At 42.7% G+C, this 16,596-nt stretch overlaps 1 protein-coding gene across 1 annotated transcript in view; it reads right to left on the bottom strand.

The window, feature by feature from the left end:
- Window positions 1-16,596, bottom strand: part of lama2 (laminin, alpha 2) — a 153,672-nt gene that overhangs the window by 45,164 nt on the left and 91,912 nt on the right. Inside the window, exons 30-39 of the mRNA XM_041959394.1 lie at window positions 16,265-16,450; window positions 15,867-15,985; window positions 15,437-15,554; window positions 13,296-13,448; window positions 9,035-9,159; window positions 8,717-8,803; window positions 7,393-7,586; window positions 4,154-4,296; window positions 3,052-3,150; window positions 939-1,050 (exon numbers count right to left, since the gene is read on the bottom strand). Coding sequence (XP_041815328.1) covers window positions 939-1,050; window positions 3,052-3,150; window positions 4,154-4,296; window positions 7,393-7,586; window positions 8,717-8,803; window positions 9,035-9,159; window positions 13,296-13,448; window positions 15,437-15,554; window positions 15,867-15,985; window positions 16,265-16,450 — 1,336 coding nt within the window. The remainder of the gene's footprint in view (window positions 1-938; window positions 1,051-3,051; window positions 3,151-4,153; window positions 4,297-7,392; window positions 7,587-8,716; window positions 8,804-9,034; window positions 9,160-13,295; window positions 13,449-15,436; window positions 15,555-15,866; window positions 15,986-16,264; window positions 16,451-16,596) is intronic.

The following is a 16,596-nucleotide window of genomic DNA, read 5'->3' as shown; positions in this document are numbered from 1 at the left end:
ACAGCAGGCAGACGTTAGCGACTAGCTGCTGAACACAGTCCAGCAGAGGGCGGCGAAAGAAGAGACGTTCCCCACAGGAGTTGGTGGCAAACAAAAACAGAGCAAAAAGGAGAATGAACACAGGTGGACACAGACACCACTCCAATGAAACGCTGCAGCATGGCCGTATTTGCACTACAGCAAGCGTGCAAACACCACTTTTCTTGTGCAGTCTCTATGCTGCCACATACAGCCTCCCTCCCAGGGTACTAGCACAGTTACTAGCTGCTAACAAAATACAACAAACTGAGTCGCTGCACTCCATTATCTTGGTGGGTGACTCTTTATCACCACGGTTAATGCTGCTGCAGCCGGCTGGATCCGTCTTTATTGTTCAGGCAACACTTTGCACCGGCAGCTGGCACTGAGCACCGGCAGCTGGCCGCCGGCCCATCAACTATTGTGTTTGAGCTAAGTTTTCCATTAGTGAGCTAACAAGGAGGCAGAGAGATGTTGTGGTTGCCTCACTTCGGAGATGGCTCTCCTTCAAAGGTTGCCTGACAGAGTTGAGTTTCTGCTTTTTGGGCCGTAACACTGAAGCTTTTCTTATCGTTTGTTTGTTGTTGTTTTGTTTTTTTCCCCAATACAACTGGTAAGTCCTTCTGATGATGTTACATCTTTATTTAATTTCTGCTTTTTAATATGTTCTGTCAGTATAATTATTCATTTCATTACCTTCTTTTTCACCTGTTCATCTTCTTATATAAGTCCCACTCTCCTGTAGTGTAATAACCTAAATTTCCCACAGGGATCCCTTACATTTAATATAATGTAATATAATGCAATGTACTGTAATGACAGATGAAACTGGTGAGACAGTAGACAGATAAATCCAGAAATCCCGGTTGGTGGGATACGGAGGCAGTTATTGGAGGGGAGGTGGTGTGCGTTTCTGCTACCTTTAGCTCCCAGCAGCGTGTCCCTGATGAACTGCTCCAGGTCCTCAGCTCGTTTATGAATCCTGTCAGCATCATCCTCAACCTGCTCTCCGTCAGCAGACACCTTAGTGGCCTGCGCACAAACACACACACACGCACACACACACAAACATATCATAAAATAATAAACTGTTGAATAAGTGAACGTATCGACTTCTGTCTCACAAAGGAAGGGAAAAGATGGAGGGATGAGGTCTTGAGGATGCAAAAGAATGACAGACCATGATGATAATACATACACACAATCAATATTAGTGTGTGTGTGTGTGTGCGTGTCTGTTTGCCCTCAGTGTTTCTTGTTTACATGTGCACTCACATGGCACAACGTACAACAACACAGACATGGATGAATTATTGACATAAAAAGAAAACCTACACACACACACGCGCGCACACACACACACGCACAACCACACACACACAGGACCAGGAAATCGAGAGATGGATGAATCTTTGACAGACATGAAAACACATCCTTAGACACTCAATCTAACACACACACACACACATATACAGTTAGAAAGAGCAGGTAATTATTGCTGTGACTTGACAAGACCATGCTATATCATTTTAGCTGGTGTGTGTGTGTGATGGGATGTGGGTGATAGCGTCGCTGTCAACAAATGTCAGGGTCCCAGTCTCTAAAAGGGTGTAGCTTGACAGCATGAATGTGAGTGTTATTTTTCCCCACTTGGCACTTGTAGAGCCCCCCCCTCCACTTGAGAGGTGTTTTTCTATTTTGGTTGGCTCCTCTTAGCGACATAACTGTGTCTCCAATGATTATAAAGTAAAAAACAAAACATTTATACTATAGTATATATCATTGCCTTCTGTATGAGGGCAAACACACTGAGATGCTTTTGGGTGTTTACTGAATATGCTTCATGCAACATTAAAATTCTTTATTTGAAATACTTTCAAACATGCATGGATTCCCAAGTGGGCAACCAGGCACAGGCCCAGGGACCAAAGGGACCCCTGAGAGCCTCCGTTTGAAGTGGCTTATTAACATTTTCAGTTGGAAATTCATAAGACTCAATACTCAGGATGGCCTGCTCATGATTTTTGATCATAATCTTTATCCAGATCCAAGTCCTGTCATATTCTGTTGCTTTTTTTATTCACATCTTTTCAGAAAGGACTCCAGGAGCCGAGAAAGCTACAGCTTTGCTTTGTGTCAACTGGTTTGTGGTAATTTAACTGAGATTTGTTTTGGAGTACACACCATCAAAGTGTGATATCAGCTGACACGATAATCTGTGGAGTTTTTGACGACCACTCGCACATCCTGCTGTTGGTAACTCTGCTAGCTGACAGTCGGTGGCCTGAAGAAGCAAACGTAAACATCACAACAAGAAAAACCCACAGAGCACCTTGAAAGCGGGGCCTGCTTTATTTCCTAATCCTTAAGCCCTGTCCTGAAAAGGATCCCTGTGCCAAAATCCAATTATGTGCTTATATGTTGCATATTCCTAAATCAATTTGTGTTTCATCAATTTATCAGACTGCAAATCTGGGCTGGGTGGTATTGTATATTCCACAGAGCGCAGAAGGAATGGAGGGGTTAATGTGGGCTTACCAGTTGATTTTTACCCCTGGCCCCGAGCAGGTTAACCCAGGTATGATGCCCTGCGGCCATTTGTCTCCTAATTTGTCTGTGATTAATCCTTCTGCAGACCAAACAGTCCCAGCACATTGTATACTCTGTTTTTTTCTTTTGCTGCTCAGCTGGTTAACTGATCCCTGTGACAGCCCCTCTGACACTTCATCTACATGTTGAAGAAGTGGTCGAATTAGCTTCTGTGCCGCTTTTATATCAGTCAGTATGCTGCAGCTGGCGACTGGCTGGACTGGGTTTTGTGTTCTCTCTATTGCAATGCACAGCTTGCTGTAGGAGTAAGTACACCTGTGTCTTCGCTGTTGGTCTCACTCCCTGCGACAGTTTACCTTTGCTCCATCCCATTATGTTCAAGGAAGACAGAGAAAGAGGGTGAAAAAGGGATAAAGAGAATAAGGAATACAGACAATGACAGAGACGAACGTCGAGCCAAAAGAAAAACAAAAGTGTCTGTACCCTGCTGTGTAGTTGGTCCATCTCAACCACCAGTGATCCCAGGTTGGAGTCGGCCAGTTGCAGTAATCTCTCCGGAGCTTTCTGAGGTGACAGCATGTGCTGCAGGAGAGAAACAGAGAGATGAAGGAATTACATGGTGAAATGTCTGACACATTTTGGCCAAAGGCTAGGCTTTTGAACTGCCTGGGGCTCTGTGCTGTAGAGCTGGAAAGAAGCGGATGAGCAAAGGAGGGTAGGAGGCAAGAAAGAAGGAGAGAATTAAAACATACCTGAAATAACTCAGTATATTTGAATCGTGTCACAATAAACATGATAATAACATAGCTCTAATGTGAAACAAAGTTATAATCACTCATGAAAACACAGTTCATAATATCTTCTCACAATTGGTTGGTAAGTGTTAATCAAGTTCAAGTTTGCTGTTGACAATGCAAATGCTCAACAGGCCGAAATGATGCTTTGCATTGCAGGAGGAGGCAATTAAAGAAAAATGAGGGTGCAAATTTGAAAACACTTGAAAACAAACTCACTACGAGATGTTAATGACAATGCTTCCTAATTAATGCAGGTTGAGTGAGCTGAATGAAGAGTGTGTCGTCTCATTGGACTATAAAGTATTTCAGTAACTCCATTTTGGTTACAAAAGGCCTTCAACATGTTGTCCATAATTGACTTTACAAAGACTTCTTTACAATTTTTTCACATTATGTTTACAGAGGGAATGCTGTTATCAAACTGTCGCTAATGTTAGCTCACACAGGTAGCTAGCTGCAGTCGATAACATATGAGAGCTAGTTTTAATTAACGATCACCAGCTAGAAATGAGAAGCCTGTCTTTGTCTTTTTCTATCTGAGGAAATTAGTGAGAATTTGTCGTGCTACATCTCTCACTATTATCACTGTAAACTGCATATGCAGTGCTCGAATGGTGAACCTGACAGCCATAGCGACGCTAATGAAGGGTGCGGGGCTTAGCAAGCCGTCGGTTAAAGACAAAGTGATGATTCAAGTTAATCGGAAGCAATGACATGATTTTGAATTAGGACATGAGTTAAATATTTATAGAAAATATCCTGTCCAACCAGGCAGAGGCAGATTTTACCTTGAGTTCCTCCGTCATGTTCTCGAAGCGGTACAACACCTTGTAAGGAGGTGGTAGGGGCGTGGTCAGGGTGACGTCAGTGATGATGCGATACAGGCGATCCATATCACTGATCAACAGACCCGAGCACTCATCGTCACAGGCTAGGAGAACAAGTATGTGCACACAGTCAGACACAGCGAGAGGTTTAAAGGTGTGTGTGTGTGTGTGTGTGTGTGTGTGTGTGTGTGTGTGTGTGAGTACATGTTGACACTTCAGCAGTTTGACGTTGCAGAGAGAAATGAGGGGAAGACAATACGAGACGAAGAAAGAAAGGAAGTCATGTATGTGTTTTTACAGCCAAATGTGTATCTTTATACATTATTTGTGAGTCTAAACACATCAGTGTGTGATCGCGTTGACTGCTTATGCCTTTGTGTTTAAGTGACTCTGGCATCAGAGAGACAGGGCTGCCGATGCATGAAATTCAGCACACAGAGAGCAAAAGCACCTATTATGAGCACATACTGCAGGCTAAAAACACACACGCACACACACTAACACAAGCACACACCAGGGAATTCACTGAGACACGCATACACATTTTCCTGCATCGTGTGTGTGTAAATTTCTCTTCCCTTCTATAGCCCCAGGCTGATTTATTGCAGAAATTAAAATTTCTGACAAGGGAAATCAAAGATAAATTAAATAAAATAAAAACTGCTTCAACTCCATCAATCTCTGACAAAACCAGAACACACAAATGATGCACAATAATGCACATGCATACGCACAAACACGCACAGGTACAGTAAACATACTGTACGCTGTGTGTGGGAGTTAATAGCTGCTTGTCAAATCCAAGCCATTCAAGAATCCAAGTGACGAACGGTATTCACTCACTTCCGCGCAGTTTGAAAACATCCTGTACAACAGAAAGTGTGGTTACAGACAAAAACCTCACTTCCATCACGCTCTGCTCACGGGGACGCTGTCGGTCTGTCTCTACAATCACTGGCAGGCCGGGCCAGAGATTCTAAAATTAGCTTCTGTCTCCTCCTCTAAGGAGTTCACACACGATGGTGTATATTTTGCTACCATAAAGTTTATTGGAGAATTTCTGTTTTGGCTGAGATGATTCAGACGTGTTTGTAGCCTCACACCCAACAAGTTTACTTTGCTGAAGTTTGGCCGAGAAGTAGAAAAAAAATAAAATAAACTAGGTGTCACCACAAACCCTCCGGTGGCTGCTCGATGGTGAAGTAGTCGGTGGAGCACTACTTGTCACAGTGTACTTTACAATGTTATGCTGGAAAACAAATTCTGAAATTCTGAGCTAGCTTTTGTGAACATAAAAGAGGATGACTGGCTTTACTTTCAATACAATCTATGGTTGAGCACTCCTTGGTTAAATTACATTGAATTGAATTGAAATGGATTTGCAGAAGTGACACCCTGTGCTATTGGTTAGATGTTCCTGATTAAGAAGCTGAAAGGGAAACAAAAGAACGGTTGAATAACTAAGACTTGGCTTAATGTTTCACTTCAAGGATTTGAGTTTTGAATCTTTAGAGGCGACACTCGCCACTGCAGTGGTGACTGCAGAACTCTAATATGATACAAAGTCATTAGACTCGTGGTCAGAACTGTAACAGATTAAGCCGTAGTGCCGCTCGTGCTACAATATTGTACTTTTTTCTATCCAGTGACAAACATCATCGCATTTTCACTTCACATGAGGTACAGCACATTGCAATTTATTATCAGAACCACAAAAGCTGGAAGCCCCAAGGAGACTCTGATATACTGAAGTGACTGTCGGAGGCTCATATTAGCACACTGATTCACACTGCAAATTCACACACACGATGCACAACACACAAATTCAATAATACACACCAGCACGCCTGTGTTCTGTAGATGGTAACTAGCAGCTGCTAAAAGTTTGGCTTGCTGCAGGTAGGGCGTCTCTCAAACTTGGTTTTCTGCAGTTTGTCTCTAGCATCATGACTGTTACTCTGCCTTTCATGTGCTCCAAGTTACTACGAGCTTGTCCAGGTTGTGCTATAGACACCATGCTGCTGTGTGTGAGGTCATATTTCTTACTGTATGTTTCACCACAAGATTTGGAACACAAACTCTCACGTGGATGTTTGCAGCATTTAAAGAAGCAACCAGTAACATCAAATATTGAAATTTAGTTGTATTTCACGGTAAATGATGTTATATTATGGGAGAGCCACCTGCATTTCCCTCGTTCAAGACCGCCGACTCCCAAAGTGCTCGGCTGAGTCTGATAGAATGGGAGACAGGGCAGAGCAGAGGCAAAACGCAGAGTGCAATCACTCTCCAACAAGTGAACAGCAGTCTGATCGCTCCACTCTGTGTAAACCATCAGGACTTGTGATTACAGTCTGGACGTAGAGGCGCCCGGTTTGGTGTCAAGGCGCACTGCAGCACTCACTCTGCCAATTTATGAACACACGTTTTGTGTCTGAACACATAAAGACCTGAGCAAGCAATTTCCTCTCTGACCTGACAGCAGCAATTTCACATCAGCCTCTGTCTTACAACCTTTTCCTCTATATTCTCTTACCCCTAGACATGCTAATGGAACCGAATTGGCCTTGCCATTATGGTTATATTAAGCTTAAATTAGCTTCGAATTACATTGAAATTATTTTCTAAATGACTTGAATTTGACTTCTGCCACGATCCTGTGTCTCCCATGGCAACCAGAGAAAAGGGCTTTGATAGCTCATTTGCATTTCATCGCCAAAATAAGGTAAGAATCACAACAACAGGTGACAATGCAGGGCGGTGGGCCACCAGAGAGAAGAAAATGGAAGAAAGAGGGAGAAAGGATGCCTGCTGGTTTCAAGTTTGCCAAAATGTGCTGTTTTTACTATAATCTGGTATGCTGAAGTTAAGTTCTTGGGTCCTTTTCGCTAGAGACTATTCAAAGAGGCCTTATTATGATTTCAGCTTCCATTCATTTGCTCCGTTTCGATTTAATTCATTTAATCTATTTAAATGTTCTATTGGTACTAAGATTCATATTCTCATCATCTAGACCAAAATGTCCACTAAAACCTGCACCTGTTGGCTATAAGATCTATCTGAGATATTACAACCTGGAGAAACCCTTAATGAAGAGAGAGCATGGCAAAAAAGAAAGAAAGCAAAAGAAAATACTCGAAAAAAGAAAGAAAAAGGAGCAGGAACAGTAGATCAAATAAAAAGCTGAATGTTAGTCTTACAGATGATCCCAGCTGGTCCACACACATGCCTGTCCATGCACTGGTCACACGACTTCCCCGATGCACCGACCCTGCAGCGGCATTGGCCTGTGACAGGGTCACATGGTCCAGGCAATGCCCCCCACAGGGAACACTTACACTCCTCGCAGCGGCCGCCTGGCATCTGCGGGTTACCATGGTAACCAGTAGCACACCTGGACAGGGGAATCATGGGAAGAAGGGAAGAGTTTACTACTGTTATTGCAACTAGACGCTTCCATTGCCTTTCATAAAGAGCTGGCTGCTAAAGTAAACAAATTTCACACTTCAGCATTTTTTAGCTAAAAACAGCCGTGTTTCCATCTAATTGTTGCAAATTTGAAGCGACTTTCTGAAATGCTGCAAAAAAGAATGAGAATAAATGGAAAATTAGGCGCGTGACTATAGGTCACTATACAGGCTATGTTACGGATGGCTGTAATAAACAGTAGAAGAAGAGGAGGCTGCAAATCAGAAATCAAACCCAGCTGTTAGCCAACCGCTGATAAAAGCAGAAGAAGAAGAAGCAGCAAAACCAGCTGCCTTGGCAAAAAAAAAAATTAGTTCTGCAGGAATTTCTTGACAGAGGAAACAGCTTTGTCTTTTTCTTCTGTCAGAGTGGAAACAGCTGATCTGTCATGTGAGTAGAATGCATGCAAGGTCAGAACTTATCCATCTCCCGTTAAGACCATGAATTATTTTTCAAGAAATGCTTTTGTGAAATTCATCCATCCATTATCTATACACCGCTGAATCCTTTGCAGGGTCACGGGGGGCTGGAGCCTATCCCAGCCGTCTCTCGGGCGAAGGCAGGGGACACCCTGGGCAGGTCGCCAGCCTACCACAGGGCTACATATACAGACATACAGACAAACAACCACGCACACCGCTCATTCACACCTACGGACAATTTAGAGTTATCAATTAACCTCAGCATGTTTTTGGACTGTGGGAGGAAGCCGGAGAACCCGGTGAAAACCCACGCTGCACAGGGAGAACTGCTTTTGTGAAATTGAGGAAGTTTTTTCTTGAATCTTTTCTGATTCGATACTTCAAAATGTGCATAAAAATACATTGATGGAAACGCGGCTAATGTACACACACATGTAACCCTGGTGACCCCAGACCCTCCAAGATGTTTACATGTAGCATACTTCCTATATCACCTTGTATTACAAAATTTCAAAAACTACCTATACTGTCATTGTCAATGACATTGTTCCAGTGTCTTGGGCATTTGATTCGCTCTATGCCTCATATTAAAATTTAAGGATGTCAAAGTTCATCTTACTACTGTGTGTCTCACCTCTCACAGTATTTGCCCTCATACCCCTCTGCACAGGCAGTACATCGGTAGTCATCGAATCCCTCCGCTACACAGGTCGGACTGAAACTACACACAGAAAGAGATGTTTCCACAGAAAAGACTTGATAACACTTCAGACAAACAAATGCATATTAAATATTTGAATGCTTTTACAGTCTAAGGCAACATGAAAAGAAATTCTGAGGAATTAATAGAAATGTATCTAAAAAGACATAAATGGAACAAAATGACACATGACTGATACGTTCAATCTTCAGATCCACCAGAAAAAAAAGAAGATGAATAGAGGAAGTTTACTTGTTCTGTGGGTTGGTGAGGGGACAGGCGCAGGGTTTGCAGTCGTCATGGAAACCTCGGACCACACCGTAGAATCCAGGAGCGCAGCGTTCACACCGATCACCCTCTGTGTTGTCTTGACAGTTCTGCGCACGCGAAAACACACACGTGAAATTAATGTTGTATCTGCGAAGACATTCCATTCGTTCTCAAACCACACCATGGCTACAGTCTTTACTTAGGAAGGCTCCAAACTAATGACAAGAGCTGGTCAAATTCTCTAAATGCTACGAAAAGGTGCATCAGTGCTTCCTTCCTTACCTCCTTTAGCACAAGCTACACTGAACCATCCTTTGCGAAAGGAAAGGAGATAATGCCGTGCATAATTCCTTAAATTTAAAGCAACCATGGCAGACCTTATGAATTCTCCTTCACATCTTGCCTTGACCTCATGACGTTTTCCATCAAGGTCAAGGAAAACAGGAACAGGCAGTAATTTTTTTTGACTAACTGAGCGAACCCCGTGGCTCTAACCCTGATGTGTGGGTGTTAAATTTCGCATCACCCTCCAGCCAGCATGAGTTCTTGGTGTGGGTCTGTGTGTGTGCTTGGTGTTAAAAGCAGAATTTGATTGTGTGAGCATAATATAGGCAGCTGTAACACAATTACACACACACACACACACACAAAACTTGCTGCTTATCCAGAAAGCTTTTCATCTTTAAAAAAAAAAAAAAAAAAAGGCAAACTAATTTTCAAATTGAATTAACAGCAGTTAAGCTACACTTTTATCTGCATGTTGTATTTGAATATCGCCACTGGCGCAACGAAAACGAGACACCAGATTTGCTTGAGCAAGAAAAAAAAAGTGCATTTTTGAATGGTTTCTAATCATCTGTGGAATAAAGTGAATCTATTCTAGTTCATGTATGCTCAGACTTAGCTCTAATCAAAGACTGGAGGACATTAGTATTCGCTGTTGAGCTGTGTACAATCCTGTGTATGCGTCTACTCGCCTCAAGTCGACAATGAGTAATTGAAAAGATGACAGATGGGGTCACTCATCATCCCCTCCTTGATTACTGACAAAAAGGCATTGGGGGAGGCTCGTTTTTGGGTGAGTGAGATAATTATCCTGGCATCCCTGGTTGTTTTACGGCAACACCAGATGAAGGGTACAAAAAAAAGAAAATGGTGGCATACTGCTATCATCACCCGCTGTCAGTTAACATCACAATTTTGGATACTCGTAGCACTTTTGATCACTGGTGTGCTTCGCTGTAAGGTGGCGAATTAAGAGACGGTCGCTGAAATGATTGACGACATGTTGACAGAAAGTTAAATTCAGTTCAGATCTCTTCAAATTCAGGAGGCGCCTGGCTCTTAGATTTTTCTACAGAGATGAATAGATGAAAAGCAGCCCTCAGATGAGTGTCGTGGACTTTCAGTTTCCAGGAAAAAACTATTAAGCGGTTATTGTCTTTACATGCAAACGTACCGGGTGAGATCGCAGCTGCTTATGTAGTGCATCTATACGGAGGCGGCGGGGAAGTTGTTACTCATTTCCTTTCACCACCCACAGTTTCTGAGCCATTCTAGGGCCTTCACACACACACACACACACACACACACACACACACACAGAAATGTCTAGCCTGGACTATTTTCTGATAGGAAATGTAGCTGTCCGCACACAGTAATGAATGGTTTTTGGGCCCAGTCCCACTCCTGCATGATGAGGTGCTGTGAGTCCGTGCACGGCAGCGGGCGGCTAGCTGTTAGCCGACAGGTGCGATCTCACACGTCAAAGAGTTTAATAAGCTTCCTTCCTCAAGAGCGGGCCATCTAAAATACTCATTTACTTCGCAGGACTTCGCTCACCACATGAGGAGAGCCACAAGGGTACACTGACACGCACAACCATAAATGCATCCAAAATATTTCATATCCAGAGATATTTGTGTGTATTTCCAGCTTATTTTACAGCCACACACACACGCTATAACTATTCATACTTGTATTCTGACAGATACTGTGCTAAAAAACAGTGTTTATATAAACATACAGTCAATTTCCACAATATGCACACACAATTTTATTCACACAAACATATTACATACTGTACACAAACACAAAAGTCTCTCCTCTTCATGTCCCCAAGGTTCTGTCTTATGTGTTCGCCTTGTTTGTTGAAAATGGGAACTTCAATCAGTGCAACAGGAAGTTGCCTCCTAACGAGGCAAGTCATTTCCATTAACTTCCTGTGTTCCTCGTTACTGCTAATTACCACAGAAACAAACTCGTTTAGCATTTTCAATTTAGCCCGCTCGGTTAGAAAATGCTAATGACGCTGTTATGGAGAGCGAGATGGAAATGGGCGAGGGAAAAATGGCTGGGAGGCAGAGAGAGAGCGACAGGAATCAGGGCGCGAGAGAAGAGGGAGGAGAGACGTAAACAGAGAGAGAAAGAAATTGGCAGGAGTCGAGAAATTAAGGAGAGGTGAGAAAGAAAGAGGGGGCTGCAGGGGAAGACTGGGGCGAGGGAAAATGAGAGAAGTGGGGGTAAAAGACAGAGCGGAAGGCAGGGCGGTGGAAGAAGACGAAGGATTAGTAAATACATAATTGAGGATGAGAGGGAAGAGAATTTAGGGGATGAGAATGGGGCCGATAAAAAGAAACAACAGAAGGAAGCAGAAGACGGGAGGGTGGATGAAAGACAGAGGAGAGGAGGTAGAATAGCAGGAAAGGAGACAAAACAATAAAAATAATTAAACAGCAGAGAACATTGGAGGGGAGACAAGAAAACATTGGCATCTTTACGGTCTATTGTGCAAGGACACACTTATTGACTTTAAGGCTGATTGCAGCCAACATTTGTCTGTCATGACTGTGTTGATGCTTATTTCAGGAGTTACAGTTTAAATCCATACTTTCAACCTGAGTGCATTTCTTTAAGAATAAGACAGCTTATTTGATTTGAGCTGTTTGAAAGTGGCATTTTTTTTATAACTCAACTCTTTTTGGCGCTTATCAGAGGAATAAAACGTTCAATTAAGCTAGTGACAGTTGCACAATGGTTGCATTTCAAATTAAATTAATCAGAGTGAAGATTACGGAAAAACTGTTTTACATAATTGCTGAACCTTTTAGTTGTCCTGTTTATTTGCTCCTCAGTCAGCAATCAGAGAGTCAAGACCAACTCCAGCGCTCCACTTCGAGGAACATTTTGACATAAAATGGAGCAGCTTGGTGGTATTATTGGTTTCCAACTCTGCTTTCCAAAAGGAAAAGCTGTGGCAGTGCTGCAGCTGTTCAACAAAAGGTGAACCACATGCAGTACCCGCCATATTTCATTATGTGCATGTGCACAAAGGTATATATTTTCTGAAAAGGGCTCATGAGAATGCAGCTGCCCGCATCTTTCAGAGTTTGTTTACACCTACAGTGTCTATCTTTGTGGTTCTTCGGTACAGTGGTGTTCTTCTACATATCAAGCCACGTAATTAAATGGCTCCTCATCAGCTGTCCAAAACGAGTCTCTGATGACCGCTTTAACAGTTTTCTCTGTGGCCGTACACAGTGACATTCTCTCAGTCTGCTGCGGCTCTTCCAGACAAGTCTGGAAGATGACCTGCGGGCAACATGTGACCGACTGCTCCCTCAGGCCAAAGTCTTCAGACGGGGGCTCGCTGCACAACTCACCAGACTGTGAAAAGGCTGGAAGTGACTAACTGGTAACAACTGGCGTGTGCAGATTTATCTCACAAGCCACCAGTTGGATTTAATATCTTGCAAACACACATTGTCACAACAAACATGGAGGCGGACCAGGTCGCTTTTCCAAGTCGCTGATCAGCGCTTGCATGAAACTACCTGTTGGAACACTTGTGTTCAACTAAAAGGGGGCAGATTTCTTTGCCTTAATGTATTCTAATTGCATATCTTAAGATCACCTTCTCCCCTCTTTTCTAAAAGTAAGGATGTAGCTTTGGGTGGGAGCCAAAGGAGAGGAAATTACACAAAATATTAAATAAGCCCGGGGTCGTTAATTATTGCAGGGCTAATTACAGTACCTGACATTCCTCCCAACACACACACACACACACACACACACACTCCATTCTCTCTATCACCTCACTCGCTTCTCCAGAAGCTACCTGGCATATGGCTGTATGAGGGTCTCCAGCGGCAGAACACACACACACACACACACACACACACACACACACACACACACACACACACACACACACACACACACACACAAACACACACACACTTACCTGGCATATGGATGTCTCAGGGTCACAGGTGGAAGAGTGCCCACTGCATTGGCACTGAACACAGCTGCCCATGCCGACAGCGGTGGGCACCCTGGACGCTGGAGCAGATGTCAGGGAACCGGCGCGAAGGCGGTAGAAACCTGCAGCGCACTCCTGCACACAGAGACGGACAGACACACGGACAGATACACGGACAGACGGAGAATGAGAAAAATAATGAGCAGATATTTAGAGAAGGTGAAAGACAGATACACATGCTTTGATAGCATGTGTTCCCACAGTAATCCCACACTATCCATGATATTGCAAAACACACACACGCACACGCACTCTCTCACACACACACACACACTTGACAACTATACACATGGACCCACATAATTATCCCTAATTGTTATTTCTCTGGGCAACTGTTGACCACTCTCTCTTCCACACACACATACACACAATTAAGAGTTATTCCCTTCAGTAACTTTTGAACACACATGCACACACCCTCACATAGCAGCTTGACGCATACACACAAACATGCATAAACGCACACGCACACACAGACATGCAAGGTAACTCTCCCTCCCTCTCTCTCCTGTTCAGTAATAATTAATGGAGTCCATTTAAAGAGCCATCTGTTCCCTCTGCTAGCGCTAAACGGCCGTTTAAAAATACTTTATTAACAACGACGGCAGCTACAAATAGAATGCCCATCTGTCAGCCAAGCCCTCTACGACCTGAACATTTCAAGTTTAGCTACCGTTTGCTTTTTGGCTTCCATTTGGCACTTTTTCAACAGTATCTGTAGCTTCTAAATTATGTACACGACTAATTTTTTTCCCGGCAATATAGATGGCTGCTCCTCTGCACTCCAAGTAGCAGGCGACAAAGTGAAACAGAGGTTGAAAAATATAGTTAAAAGTTTGCTGGCAACTCATGTATTCCTTTGAGATTAACAAAATAATACCTAAATGACTCTCAGGCTCCGCCATCCAGCGGAATTGCCCAGAACTGTTTGCCTCTGTGTATCATAAGCTGTCTCTACAAAATCCTCATTAAACCGAAGATTGAGTCACTGCTATATGCTTTCTGTGGCTTAAGAGAAGGAGCTGGACGCAGCTGAAAGTCAATTGCTTCGACAAAATCACGACTGAGTGGAAGAGACGCTCAGTGAGGCTTAATCCTGGCTAAAAAAAAAAGAAAAAAACACAAAAAACAGGAGAGTCTGAAAGGCGTCGCAGAGGCTTAAAACTCTGGAGTAAATGTAAATTGGAAACTTGTGAGATACTATTCAAAGCAAATTCTGTGACCTCCGTGTTTACATTCTCCCTCTGTGTGAAGGCAGCAGACAAAAAGCATTTATTCCTCGGAGCACTGAGAGAAAGAGAGAGTTCAGCTCGCTCTGTAATTAATGTTTGCAGTGTTGGATCCAAAATGTAGGTTTTTGAGCTCGTGTCAATATGAATGCTCATCATTTCGTTTACGTAGTTTTCTCACAACAGAGTGCTTCTGTATTTTCTGCTTGTAATGTCTTTGATGTTTTACTTGCTTTGCTTTTCATGTAGTCGGCTTTTTGCTGCTGCATTGAAGTAATTTCATCACAGAACTTAGTTACATAAACTCAAACATAAAATGTTCACTGGCTATATTGTGAAGATTCCTCTCATGTCTCGTACTTTCTATCAACTAAGTGAGAGGTGATTTTACGTTTTTTGAACTTTTGAATTATAGGAAAATGTCATCTTAACAAAGATTTTGATTTTGACGTGCATATTTTGGCTGATGAAAATGAGAAATTGTTAGGTTTTTTTTATAAACTGTGTTGTTGTTACACTATTTGTCCACCAGAGAGCACTGATAACGTCTCTGTCCAGCAGTAAAATGTCCTGCTCAGTACGAATCTTTTTGAAATTCTTTTTTAAGGCATCTTTATCAATTATTGTACACAACTTTTCCTTAAAGCAAACTAAATTATTTAGAGAAACTGTAAGTACAGTCACTGAGGAGCTACATACCTGCTGACAAAAATAACAACTGATTATGTTAGTTCCCAGCAACACCTTTTAGAAAAGTCAGTATTTTGCACCATAAGGTCTTCCCATGTGTGCACTCCTGTGTGTGAGCATGCATGTGTTTATTGCCGTACCCACCTCACAGGAGAGTCCAGAGTATCCGATTGGACAATCGCACTTTTCTATCTGATGTGCTTTCTCGCTCTCTTTGGTCGGTCTGCCTTCCTCGGCCACTGTTAGGCTGATTTCTGAGATACTGCGGGAGAGATAAGTCATGAAATGAAGCGACTTGTCTTTCATCATGTCAGAGTATATACACATGTATTTGGATGTGTCAGACGGGATATCCAGGCAGAAGTATTATGATCATTTGTGGCAGGTTATAATGTTTCTGCAGTGGAAACGACCTTTAGTAAAGATGATTTTCATTACATCTTGGGATACAAATGAAAACAGAAGTTCTTCCCACAGGTTATCCTTCAATCAGCCATCAAATTACACATTTAATGTTGGACCACACCGTGTGGAGCTGCATGTCACTGTATGTGTGTGTGTGTGTGTGTTTTACCGGCTGTGTCTCATCAAGTTGCCGTGCGATGCCTTAATTAGGATGTAGTCCACATAGAACAAAATGTCCATGAAGTCCTCTCGAGTCATGGACCGACCATCTGCGTACTTCCACTCATGCTGTACACACACACACACACACACACACACACACACACACACACACACACACAGACACACGCACACACTGACAAATCAATTTCACCACTGCATTCTATTACCAACGTAACAGACTGTTTGTATTGACTGACAAGCTCGCCAAAAATAAGTACAATCTACTTCCAGTTTAGTTCTATTATTTTGTAGTTGGTATCTAATAGAAGTTATTTCCAAAAACTCAACACAAATATTTCCTAATTATGACTCGATATCCTCTTTTCATCCAAAGCCTCACCGTACCTCTGTCATGTCGATCTCATGGCGGGTGAGCTGACCAATCTGGAGTCCCGGTATGTGACGTGTCATCAAGACGTTATGGTTCGGACCACCCTTGATGATGATCTGAGGCTCATAAGAGGATGGACCAGTTTCATCTCTGGCCTCGTAGTACACTGCATATTTCAACTGCCCACCGTACGCTGTGATCTAAACAAAGATGTAGAAGAAGAATTGATTTACGACAATACCGATCATGTGGTGATTTTACAAATATGCTTGTTTTGGAATTAAAAACTATCTATATGTAAAAAAAATGTATAGAAAAAATGCTGCATAGTGGCGTACATGTCATA

This window comes from Chelmon rostratus, chromosome 18 (genome assembly GCF_017976325.1).
Source record: "Chelmon rostratus isolate fCheRos1 chromosome 18, fCheRos1.pri, whole genome shotgun sequence".
NCBI classification, from domain to species: domain Eukaryota; kingdom Metazoa; phylum Chordata; class Actinopteri; order Chaetodontiformes; family Chaetodontidae; genus Chelmon; species Chelmon rostratus.
The sequence above is the reverse complement of the archived record's forward strand: the minus strand, read 5'-3'. Positions and strand labels throughout refer to the sequence as shown.